Source organism: Scomber japonicus, chromosome 14 (assembly GCF_027409825.1).
Source record: "Scomber japonicus isolate fScoJap1 chromosome 14, fScoJap1.pri, whole genome shotgun sequence".
Lineage (NCBI taxonomy): Eukaryota > Metazoa > Chordata > Actinopteri > Scombriformes > Scombridae > Scomber > Scomber japonicus.
Genome location: NC_070591.1, coordinates 33180514 through 33192643, shown reverse-complemented (window position 1 = coordinate 33192643; position 12130 = coordinate 33180514). Strand labels below are relative to the sequence as shown.

Here is a 12130-nt window from a genome sequence, read left to right as displayed (position 1 = left end):
GCTGAGTGTATCGTCACATCCCTAGTAGAGACACTCTTAATTTCATTCCAGTGTAATAAAATACAACAGGAAAGCCTGTTAACTAACCATGACTCCTAACATCTACATATTAAAATATGAACATATTAAACACTACAGCATGAATCAGAATTAGCTTTTTTATTCTTCCGGGAGCTCAGAGATGCAGGAAGTTGTGCCTGAGACTGCAGCGAGCCAGCTGGATGCCCTTCAGAAAGGTGTGTGTGTGTGTGTGTGTGTGTGTGTGTGTGTTACGCTTAAATGCTCCATCAAAGGTTCTGCGCCGCTTGTCCAACTGTTAAATGCAAGCGTTAAACACTCACTTACTGCCTTTGAGTCGTGTGGGAGAGCGCCGCAGCAGATAGAACTGTAAGTGTGTGTGTGAGCGTGTGTATATCACCCCCGATCATGCAGAGCAGAGTGTGATGAGATGATGTAATGAAGAGTGGCCTTACAGAATGAAAGCTAGACCTTGGGATTTGCTGAGTGGCACAGATGGTAGTTGTTGTGGAGAGGGGAGAGAGAGGGGGGGGTGCTGGGACTGCAGTCCACTGGAGGTAATCCAGGCATTACAGCACCCATGTTGAGTCAGGACTCCAGTTATGGGGGAATACTATGTTAAATCCATGATGATTGTACATGGTTTCTGCAATCAGTCCAGCTCCCTCTCTGTGTTTTCCAAGCATCCGGGAGCTTAGAGGACAGGAACTGCTAATTTCTGCTTTTTTAGTTAAAGGGGACTTAACTTATTCTGCACATTTCTAGGTCTGTGTTTATAATCTGGGACTTTATTGGCATATCTGTGTAAACAATACTTGCAATACTTACTTGAAACTTCTCAAAAACATCCGTATGTGTTTTGAGCTGAAATCTGGCCCAAAAACACATGGAAAAAGCTTAGCAACCACCTTAGCAACAAAGGCTGTGGAACAGACTGCTGTCTACAGGCAAAAGGAAGTGTTCTACTGCATGAGAGAGACCAAGATAGAGATCTACTGCACGAGAGAGACCAAGAGAGACAGAGTTCTACTGCACGAGAGAGACCAAGACAGAGTTCTAATGCACGAGAGAGACCAAGACACAGTTCTACTGCACGAGAGAGACCAAGAGAGACAGAGTTCTACTGCACGAGAGAGACCAAGAGAGACAGAGTTCTACTGCACGAGAGAGACCAAGACAGAGTTCTAATGCACGAGAGAGACCAAGACACAGTTCTACTGCACGAGAGAGACCAAGAGAGACAGAGTTCTACTGCACGAGAGAGACCAAGAGAGACAGAGTTCTACTGCACGAGAGAGACCAAGAGAGACAGAGTTCTACTGCACGAGAGAGACCAAGAGACAGAGTTCTACTGCACGAGAGAGACCAAGAGACAGAGTTCTACTGCACGAGAGAGACCAAGAGAGACAGAGTTCTACTGCACGAGAGAGACCAAGAGAGACAGAGTTCTACTGCACGAGAGAGACCAAGAGAGACACAGTTCTACTGCACGAGAGAGACCAAGAGAGACAGAGTTCTACTGCACGAGAGAGACCAAGAGAGACAGAGTTCTACTGCACGAGAGAGACCAAGAGAGACAGAGTTCTACTGCACGAGAGAGACCAAGAGACAGAGTTCTACTGCACGAGAGAGACCAAGAGACAGAGTTCTACTGCACGAGAGAGACCAAGAGAGACAGAGTTCTACTGCACGAGAGAGACCAAGAGACAGAGTTCTACTGCACGAGAGAGACCAAGAGAGACAGAGTTCTACTGCACGAGAGAGACCAAGAGAGACAGAGTTCTACTGCACGAGAGAGACCAAGAGAGACAGAGTTCTACTGCACGAGAGAGACCAAGACAGAGTTCTACTGCACGAGAGAGACCAAGAGACAGAGTTCTACTGCATGAGAGAGACCAAGAGAGACAGAGTTCTACTGCTCGAGAGAGACCAAGAGACAGAGTTCTACTGCACGAGAGAGACCAAGAGACAGAGTTCTACTGCACGAGAGAGACCAAGAGACAGAGTTCTACTGCACGAGAGAGACCAAGAGACAGAGTTCTACTGCACGAGAGAGACCAAGACAGAGTTCTACTGCATGAGAGAGACCAAGACAGACAGAGTTCTACTGCACGAGAGAGACCAAGAGAGACAGAGTTCTACTGCACGAGAGAGACCAAGACAGAGTTCTACTGCATGAGAGAGACCAAGAGAGACAGAGTTCTACTGCATGAGAGAGACCAAGAGACAGAGTTCTACTGCACGAGAGAGACCAAGAGAGACAGAGTTCTACTGCACGAGAGAGACCAAGAGACAGAGTTCTACTGCACAAGAGAGACCAAGAGAGACAGAGTTCTACTGCACGAGAGAGACCAAGAGACAGAGTTCTACTGCACGAGAGAGACCAAGAGAGACAGAGTTCTACTGCACGAGAGAGACCAAGAGACAGAGTTCTACTGCACGAGAGAGACCAAGAGACAGAGTTCTACTGCACGAGAGAGACCAAGAGAGACAGAGTTCTACTGCACGAGAGAGACCAAGAGACAGAGTTCTACTGCACGAGAGAGACCAAGAGACGGCTCAAATTTGAGCCAGAACAGCCTCAATGGACATAAATTAGTAGCACCAATACAAAAGTATAACATTTTTACAACTGTTAAATGTCAAAAAGTATGTAAGGGTTAAAAAGGATCAACACACATCTGACAGTGTACATTTGTCATACGATTGATTTTGGCATCATCTTTATCTTTTTAACACGCACTAAATCAGTGAAGACTTTTGATCTGAGGTTGTCCCAGTTTCTAAAAGCCTTTCTGATACTGAAAGTCAAGCGTTTAAATGTTCCTCTGTCAGGCACACACTGAGTCCCTGCAGGAATAATAGCTCGTCTTGTCCTGCTTTGTGAGCTCAGTTATCTAGTAAAATCCTAAGCCTTTGTGTTTTATAAGGAGCTTTTTATTTGACAGTAAGCTCTCAGTTTAAACATTGACAGTACATGGTAAAAACATTTACACAGTTCTGACAAGAGCCACAAGACAAATATACAGTATGTACAGTATGTATTCTACTGTAGGTAAGGAAGTTAGGACAGCTTCCCAATTCACTGTGATGTATTCTGTACTTGTGCGTTATCACTCTAGGTTGTTTACCTTTGGGAAACTGCTAATTAGACCAAATTACATTCTCACATGACCGGACGAGATAATTAAAATTTAAAATTGGGCTTGGAGATAAAACTCCTGTGTATGTAAAGTGTGTGTGTGTGTGCTCTGTAAAACAGGGATCATCGGGGGGAGGGGGAGGGGGAGGGGGAGGAGGGCGGTGATAGCATCACTGCAAACATCGGGCTGTTTTTGTGTGTGTGTGTGTGTGTGTGTGTTTGTAGCACAGACGGGAGGAGGAGACTCGTGCATTGATTGGGCCATCAGCTGTTCATTTGGCTCATGGCCCGGGAGCGAGAGATGATGAGGTTTGTAAAACAACACGCACTTTAATTGCCCGGAGCTGGAAAAGTAGTATTATAGTTTAAAACCAGCCATTAGCTGCTCCATAATGTATCATTCACCTCCTTTTGCAATGTCACAGTGTATAAATAGTGCAGCAGCAGCAGCAGAAGCAGCTCAGTTCATGTCACAGCCAGAAATCCTGCTCTACATTAACCCTCAGCCCCTCAGCCAATGAAAATCTATCTTTTTAAGACAGGAAGGAGCAGCTACTCAGGGAATTGGACTTAGTGATGTTGATTGCATATTATTTGTGTTCGAAATGGAGTAAGGAGAAAAATATACTTAGGCCTGCCACAATAATGATGTTATCTACTTATCGTACAATTAAGTAATTATTATCATCATCATCATCATGTCTATATATGGACTTATCTTATGATACATGGACATGACCTTGATCATTTTTTGACCTCAGTATTACCACACTTCACATTAGTAGCTAAGACTCTATTCATGTCACATTAGCTAAACAAGTAGTGTCCTCCATTCCTCACTGTGTACGTCCTGAGTGGAGACTGTAGAAGAATTAAAGGGAAATAACTCTGTCCTCAACCATAATGACACTCTGTATTTTTACACCGGTGTAGCACCCACTCTCCAATCCCACCCTGCCCCCTCTTGTATTATTATGCTATCATATGGTCATTATATCAGTGGTATAAAATGATCTTCAAATGACAATAATATCGTTTATTGCGATTATTTCTGAGATAATATATCGTCCAACAAAAATCGTGACAGGCTTGCATATACTTATAAATTCTCGTCCCTTTCTCACTGCTCCTTCTAATAACTCATATATATAATTTATAAACAACTATCCCAAATTGATTTACAACCAAAATATTCATCCATTGTTCAAAAACCTATTAACATAGCCCCTTCTCATCCATATACCATCCATATTATTGGCTTGGAGATAATAATTCAGTTAGATTTTAAAACTCCATGAAAATTGACAGTTGATGAAAACCTAATGAGGAATTAAACATGGTCAAACATGAATGGGTTGGCACAATATATCATTTTAAAACATTAATAACATTAATAATAATAATGTCCAACTGCTGTTAAGTATACATCTGACTATGTTGAAGCTAACACTAAAACAGTTCTCAATCCATACTCTCATCACCTCTCTGTGTCCACTTTGGCAGCAGAGTCTAACATACAGTTTTACAGACTGATAGTACAAGCTGTTTATGAGCCAAGCTTCAAATATTCATGTGATGTGCTTCAGCTAAAGGGTTCTTTGGGAGACGTTAGATAGTAACCACATTTAGGATTCCATGCAGAGGCTGAGACAGACGTGAACAGGTATATCCCTCCAGCTGCTGACATACTGTACCTCAACAGTTGTGTCTTATGCTCTGTGTTTCATCAGACATACTGTTACAGACACTGGCTAACAGCCAAGATTCACTGTGTAGTTTGTCTCCCTCATTGAAATGGATTAATTGACTGCAGTTCGTACAATGTGATGGTCATTTCCACTGACAGATATTGACTGAAACTGAGAAGCCTGTTAATGTTTTCCTCTTTGCTTATTTATGTTAAACACCATTTTGAACTGTGACCTGAGCAAATGCTGAGTGTAAATCATCATAAAACTCATGCTGAGGTTAATGTTATATGTAGGTACAGTCGTGGGTTTAAAGTCCTGTTTCCATTAAGGAAGATCTGGGTAAAATTTAGAAGGCGGGAACTTTACAGAAACGTCCTCTCACTCTGTCCTCTCAGCTGTTGTCTCCATTGCAGAGTAGGACCTTAATAGGACCCATCAGACTCTGGAGGTGACGTAATCATTCTGCGACAGTTTCCATCGCTGCATAATCTCCATCTTCTATTACTACTCTTCTTCAGCTGGGTTTTAAAAATGACTCTTATTTTGGTGCTTTCTGTTGACGTCACATCCCATTTTGAATATACCCAATCAGCACAGGGTCAACCTCAAGCCCCACCCAGGAATTTTTTGGGGCCGCACGGAGTACATACCTCGAGGTAGGGACTCATTTTGCCCCCCCGTGAAAGTTCCTGGAGATTGTCCTTCATGGAGTATCCTGCCACGCCTCGTAAAATTACCCAGAACTTCCTGCAGTGGAAACGGCCCTAAACATGCTACTTGTAAAACTCAAAATGTAAAGACCCAGTGACATGAAAGTGACTTTTTCCCACTTTGAATCCTGTGTCACTGCTTATTTATCTCTTATTATATGCCAAAGATGTCGTAAAATCTGTATTTTTACGTTATTACATCTTTTTCCTGTAAAATAGTTTCAAATGTTTGCTCCTAATGTGTCATTTAGAAAAGTTCAACCAATCAAACATGGCTTTGTGTAAGTAGCTGAACACACTGGACATATAAAACCATACTTCACTATTTGTGAGTCATAGTAGTTAACAAAGACAGGAAGAGATATGTGTTTTGTTATCAGTGGGCAAAAACTTTGTTTTCATTCCCAGAACAATGTGACTGAGCTCTAATTCACTGAAAACTATCTTTCTTATCTTAAATGAATATTTTCTATCACGTTACAAGCAAAAAAAAACATTCTGCAGAATTCCACAGGTTTTCATTCTGGATCATCGTTGAAAACTCTTAAAAAGTCTGCAGATTCCATTTGGGTGTGCTTAGTGAGTGTAAGTGCCACTGTAAGGGGAAATAACATGAGACTGTGAGAGGAGAGTCATAACAGAGTGACTAACAGGTTAACATTTACTGCCACCACTAAAACACATTTACAGGCAGTGTCGCTGTTATAGTTCCTTACTTTAGTTTTGGTTTGATTGGCAGCATGTGAAATTAGAGTCCCAGCTGCTTCTGTTGAACATGCTAATTTAGCATTAGCTTGAACCTCTGATAGCTAGCTAAATTGGATAGCCACCAAACTGCAACTCTGTGTAATTTTCACAACTTTGAGTTTATGAACAACTACCACAGTGAGCAGAGCGAGGCACACTGCAACCTTTTTCTTGCTTGGATTGCAGGGAGGTACTTGGACTGCACCAAGTGCTACCCTTGATTTGGTGCTCTGCTTGAAGTTGTCACCAAGCACCTTACTCAAATTTCAAATTATTTCAACTTTCACCTTGGCTGCCGCTGAACTTTTTGAAGTGCAACCAATAAAATAACAGCTGTATGTGACATAGCCAGAAATGACACATGCAAGGAGGTTTCAGAGTTCCCTGTACTCTATAACACCACATTAAAATATACCACCATCTTTCCAGGAAAACTAATGCAATTGCCAGCATCTTCTTCTGACATGAACTAATACATCGTACACAAAATAGTCTGAGACAGCTGATGGCATCTGGAGAAATTGGTGACAGTGTTCTTCAAATACTCCAGTAGGGTCCTTGTTGCCTAGAAACATGAATAGCTACATTGTGCACTTTTTGATGATGTATACTTGCGCTGCCAGATATCTTATCTGAACCTGTGACTCCATCCTATTAAACCAGTGGTCTCCTAAATACACCTAAAATATGCAGGGCAGTAGCTCTCCAGGAGCAGGGTTGGAGACCACTGTATTAAACAGTAAAAGCCACCTAGAGGTGCAGCTGGGTACTGCAGCAAATCTATAGTACATTATATGACGGTTACAAAACATGTCCTTCGTCTTCTGCATTATTAGTCAATGTATTTTTAATCAATCAAATTATTAATGGTAATGAATGGATAATCCATCAAATCATTGACATCCCTAGAATCAACCAAAATAGTGAAGTTGCAGTTGGACAGCTAAACAATGAGCTAAAATTTTAATATAAAGCTCCATAAAAATGATCTGAAAAGTCTCTGTAGGTTTATCACAGCCTATACAATACAATTTTAAAAACAGCAAATAAACACATGCATGATAATAATAAAATTAGACAATTTGTAAAAATGTGAAATTTAGTAAAAATAAGTTAAAATTACACTAATTAAAAGCCAGATTAAATATATGTTTTCAGCTGTTGTTTAAAAAATATTAAGAGAGCTCACATCTCTTATAGCTTTAGGTATAGTATTCCATCATTTTGAAGCATATGACACTGACATTTGATACATTGTGTAGATTATTAGCAATTTAGACAGGCAACAAAGATAAAAATGTAAGATGTTACTTTTTAATCAGTCTCCTTTTACCAAAATGTTTGTTCTAACTGTACATTTCAAATCAGGCTGTGTTTCCTACTTCATTGTATTGATTATTGATGATAAAAAGGTTGTAATATGGAGGTTAGGGTTACATCAACTCAGCAGCCTTTTCTGTCAGCCAGTATTGTTTTAACATGAATTTATTATTCCATAAACCTAACAAAGCTCTTCAGTGATCTTACTTCATGATGCCTGAATGCTTTAATTACTTACATAATACCCAAGTCTGTATGGTACATAGTAAATGCTATGCTCATGATAGCAGCTTAGTCCTGAAACTGGATAAGCTAACAGCATTCCTGGTTGTGTGTGATGTGTGTGATGTGTGTGATGTGTGTGGTGTGTGGTGTGTGTGGTGTGTGTGGTGTGTGTGTGTGTGTGTGTGTGTGTGTGTGTGTGTGTGTGTGTGTGTGTGTGTGTGTGTGTGTGTGTGTGTGTGTGTGTGTGTGTGTGTGTGGCTTTTTCACTGGAAGAAAAAGGAGGGTAATCTAATAAGAGCTTTCTGACTGGAGTCAAGTTTCCTTCTTATAAAGAATTTCTGTCTTTTGTATTGTGCCTAAAGCCTTTTGACTTCTCATTAGCTGAACTGTCAACTAAGCTGAGAGATTGGATTTGAGAGTGCAAATGCCAAGAACAGAACACAATTAAATTATTTTGGCATCTCTATTAGAAGAGAAGGGCTTTGTCCACTTAACTGTGAAATGTCACATCTCTGCTGTATTTTCCATTCTTTTACCTTGACGTGTTTAGCTCTGAGTTTGGCTGGAAGTATTTGACAATGAAAGTTAGTATTTCCTTGTAAATGTAGTATTTGTCATTGTGTACACGTGTCAAACATACTCAGGATGTCACACCCTCAAGAATCCAGTAGTACACTCATTCTGAAACCAAAGTCTCCATGTTCTTTAAAGGCTTACTGATGTTGAAATACAAAACCAAGTAGAGGTTTCTGGCACAACTTCACCTACTTCCAAGGCGCACAGAGAAGAGAAAAAAGTCTAAAATGTCAAGGCTCCAGCAACACTTGCAGCCTTCATCAGGGTCATCATAAAACACATTACGAGCAGTATTTAAATAGGGTAGTTAAATAACAGAAAATAAATATACAAGAAATAACCAATGATTTCAGCCAATAGGTCATCTACCAAGATAGGTTGGGTATATGGTCATGTGACTTCAGGCCAATCATTATCCCAGACAAGAGGAGTATCTAATAAATGACATGGGTGACACCATATTTAGTTCATAAACCAGAAAAAAATAAAGGGTGAAACTCAAGTTCATACAGAAGTGGCTATTGTTTTAAATGTTTTAAATGTGTTTCTGCTTTTTAGCTACCCTATTTAAATACTGTTTGTAATGTGTTTTATGATGACCCGATGAAGGCTGCAAGCTGTAATACGTTGGTCTATTAATAAAGTAGATCTATACTACAAGTGTTGCTGGAGCTTTGACTTGACACAAGCTATAGCTGCACTAAGAATTTGAGTAGGAATGATGATTTTGGAGCAGGCCCCCGTTACTGTTGCTTCAACAACGTAATACACAAACAAGGAGATGGTTGTTCTCTATAAGGAGAGGGAGAGATGACTCTTTACTGTATGACAAGTACAGATAGGGAGGAGGTGCATCAGTGATACGTTTATTATATCTTCTCTTAATGGGTCACGTTCAAATTATATCGAATTGCAGAAGAAGAAATAGGAGACAAATACAAAAAATTATAAAATATTGTACTTCTCTCTTTAATAAATGGGTTTAGTACAGAAACTGACCATGTTCTTTTGTTGTTCGTTAATGAATCAGTATAGGTGAAAGCACAAACAAAGGTTATCTGCAGTTAAAGTGAGCATGTACAGAAAACTGCAAATGTGGGTTGTAAGTTTGTCACGTAGACTTCCTCCCAGCTTTACTAATGAACCCAGTTCTCACCATCCGCCAAAGCTGTTTCCCCCTTTTTGAGGCCATGAAGGCACAAACAACATCAGCAGCTACTGCGCTACTCAAGAACAACTTTTGTCTGCTCCTGTTTAACATTCAACTCTCAGGTCTGTCCTAATCTACAGGTCACTTTCTATACGGGAAAAGAAAAACTTCTCCATCAGTATGATTGGGTTGTGAATGCCATCAGCAAATGTGTTTTATATAGTCTTAAAGGACAGGTTCACAGTTTTTAAACCAGCAATCAGGTATCCATATGAACAGGAACATAGATTTAGTCCTCCATCACTTACATTGTTAACACATTATGAAGGGATCTTCTAATGGTCAGTATGAACAGGAGGAATCATTACAGCAAGAAAAACACATTTCAATGTTCATTTAGACTCCTGACTGTTTTAAGACAGACTTGAAAAATTGCAAACCTACCCTTTAACTTCGAGTGCCAATGTGTACTGTGCACTAATTCCTGATATCCTTGAGCCCAAACCCGTTATTAACCAACAGTTCTGGAATCAGTGCCAGTATGTTCAGCCCCCAACCCCCCCACCCAGTTTCATTACACCTGCATTTGTGACTGTAAGAAAATCTTTGAGACTTATATGCATGGCGGGATTATACTTGCAAGTAACCCATCAACATTTTATTATCATTTTCAACCTGTAGGATGTGATTTTCTCAATCTTTATTTTCAAAGAATGTATTTATTATGAGAATGAAATATCAAGTAAAGTGCTTTGTGCTTTCATATTCAGATCAAACTTCAAGAAGCTTTCTATTGGTGAACTTTGAACATCTTTTTTACAGCCTATGTCACTGCTGAATCCTGCAGGCAAAGTGAAACTATACTTCATTTCTATTAGTAATGCAGAGTATGTTCCTTATATCATTACCTGCTTCCCTCTCCTCTCTCATTTGGAGTCTATTACATATTCTTTGAATATTCCATCACTCCTAATATAGAAGCTTTAGACACTGCGTGGCCCTTAATTTATATATCATAAATAATCATGAATGGCTTTTAAACTCTTCTATGATAGAACCATGCAGCTTGACCGGAGAGACTGATGTTCCTAAACAATGTCACACAAAATACAGCAGTGCCCTTCATTTGTAGGAGCATAGACTATTTAAATACCCTGATAGAACCATATACAAGAATTCATTTGACCAGAAACTTGTGCTGACACACAGTAGCATCAGTTTCACGAGTAAAATGTGGACGATTTGCTGAACAAAGTCCACTATTTAGAACAGCAGGAGCCCAAGGCCAACAACACAGTAACACCAGGATAGCCCAAAAATAGCAAAGGACAGGCGTGTGCTCTGAGATCATGCTTATACATTACAATGACTGTTTTTACTAACTCGGGCCCTGCTGAACTGAAGGAGACAGCTTTCAAACCAAGGACCACACCCAGCACCACTACTGCCACTGTGACTCTGCCCCACTCAGAGCTGAATGCATTCCACTCTTCATCTTCATACATGACAAAGAGGGTGAACAGATTTTTCTGAATGTAATTGTCTAACTGTTTAATGTTGGATGCTTGTATTCAAAGTATTCAATTCAAAGCCTTTATTGTCATTGCACAGCAGTACATGGAAATTGTGTGTCCCCAATGGCTAATTACACATACAAAATAATAATGAGACACATAGTGTAAAAGACACTGGATAAAAAGAAAATGTATAAAATGTATTACAGAAATGTAAATTCCAGGATATTAAAAGTCTTATAATGTGTAAAGAAAGTCAAAATTTCAAGCAGATTCTCATGTTTTTTAGTGTGAGGGTCATCTGTGGGGGTATAGTTGCATTAGTAGGTTGTTTGGATCATTTCTTAACACACAGTTACATCAGCCCGCATTGAAAAACTTCAGTAAAGATAGACTTTGGATGTTTTCTGTTTCTCTCTCCAGATACAAGCCGTTTTTCCCGTTTCAAGTCCAGCCTCCGCCAGGGTCAGCTTGTGATTTGGATCTGTCAGTGCAGGACAGCAGACTGGTGGAAGGAAGACTTAGAGTCACCCTGACTGAATGTAGCAGGTGAGACACCTTTAATTACTCATTGTTAAAACTGACTAAACATGCCTGGACCTGAACTCCTGCGGCATGCAATGATATTTAAGACAATAGTGTGCTTCAACATTACAGCAATCTTTTTGGATACAGTCCTTTCCTGTTTCCATGGCGATGCCCTCATCATGATACTGTGAAGCAGGATTTTACAACTCCAGGAAGTCATCACTGGACAATCATTTTATCCTCTCTATTGTTTACTATGCAAATGTGAAGACAGAGAAACACAATGACTCTCCAGAGTTGTAAATTCCTTCCCCACAGCATTGTGATGAACAGTGTCTTACAGGATGATGTTACATCACCTAGCAACAGATATCCATCCAGGTTGAATATTCGTTCCAGTTCATCCCACACCGTTAATATCAGTGATGGTAGATTCAGTTTAAATGCAACCAACTCCAGTGAAATAAAACGTCTCCACAATCAATCAATCAAACTTTATTTATATAGTT

At 40.1% G+C, this 12130-nt stretch overlaps 1 protein-coding gene across 1 annotated transcript in view; it reads left to right on the top strand.

Annotated features, from left to right (window-relative positions):
- The window catches only part of pdzd8 (PDZ domain containing 8), a 50250-nt gene that overhangs the window by 6806 nt on the left and 31314 nt on the right, over positions 1 to 12130 (top strand). Inside the window, exon 2 of the mRNA XM_053333171.1 lies at positions 11517 to 11642. Within this exon, the coding sequence (XP_053189146.1) occupies positions 11517 to 11642 (126 nt within the window). The remainder of the gene's footprint in view (positions 1 to 11516; positions 11643 to 12130) is intronic.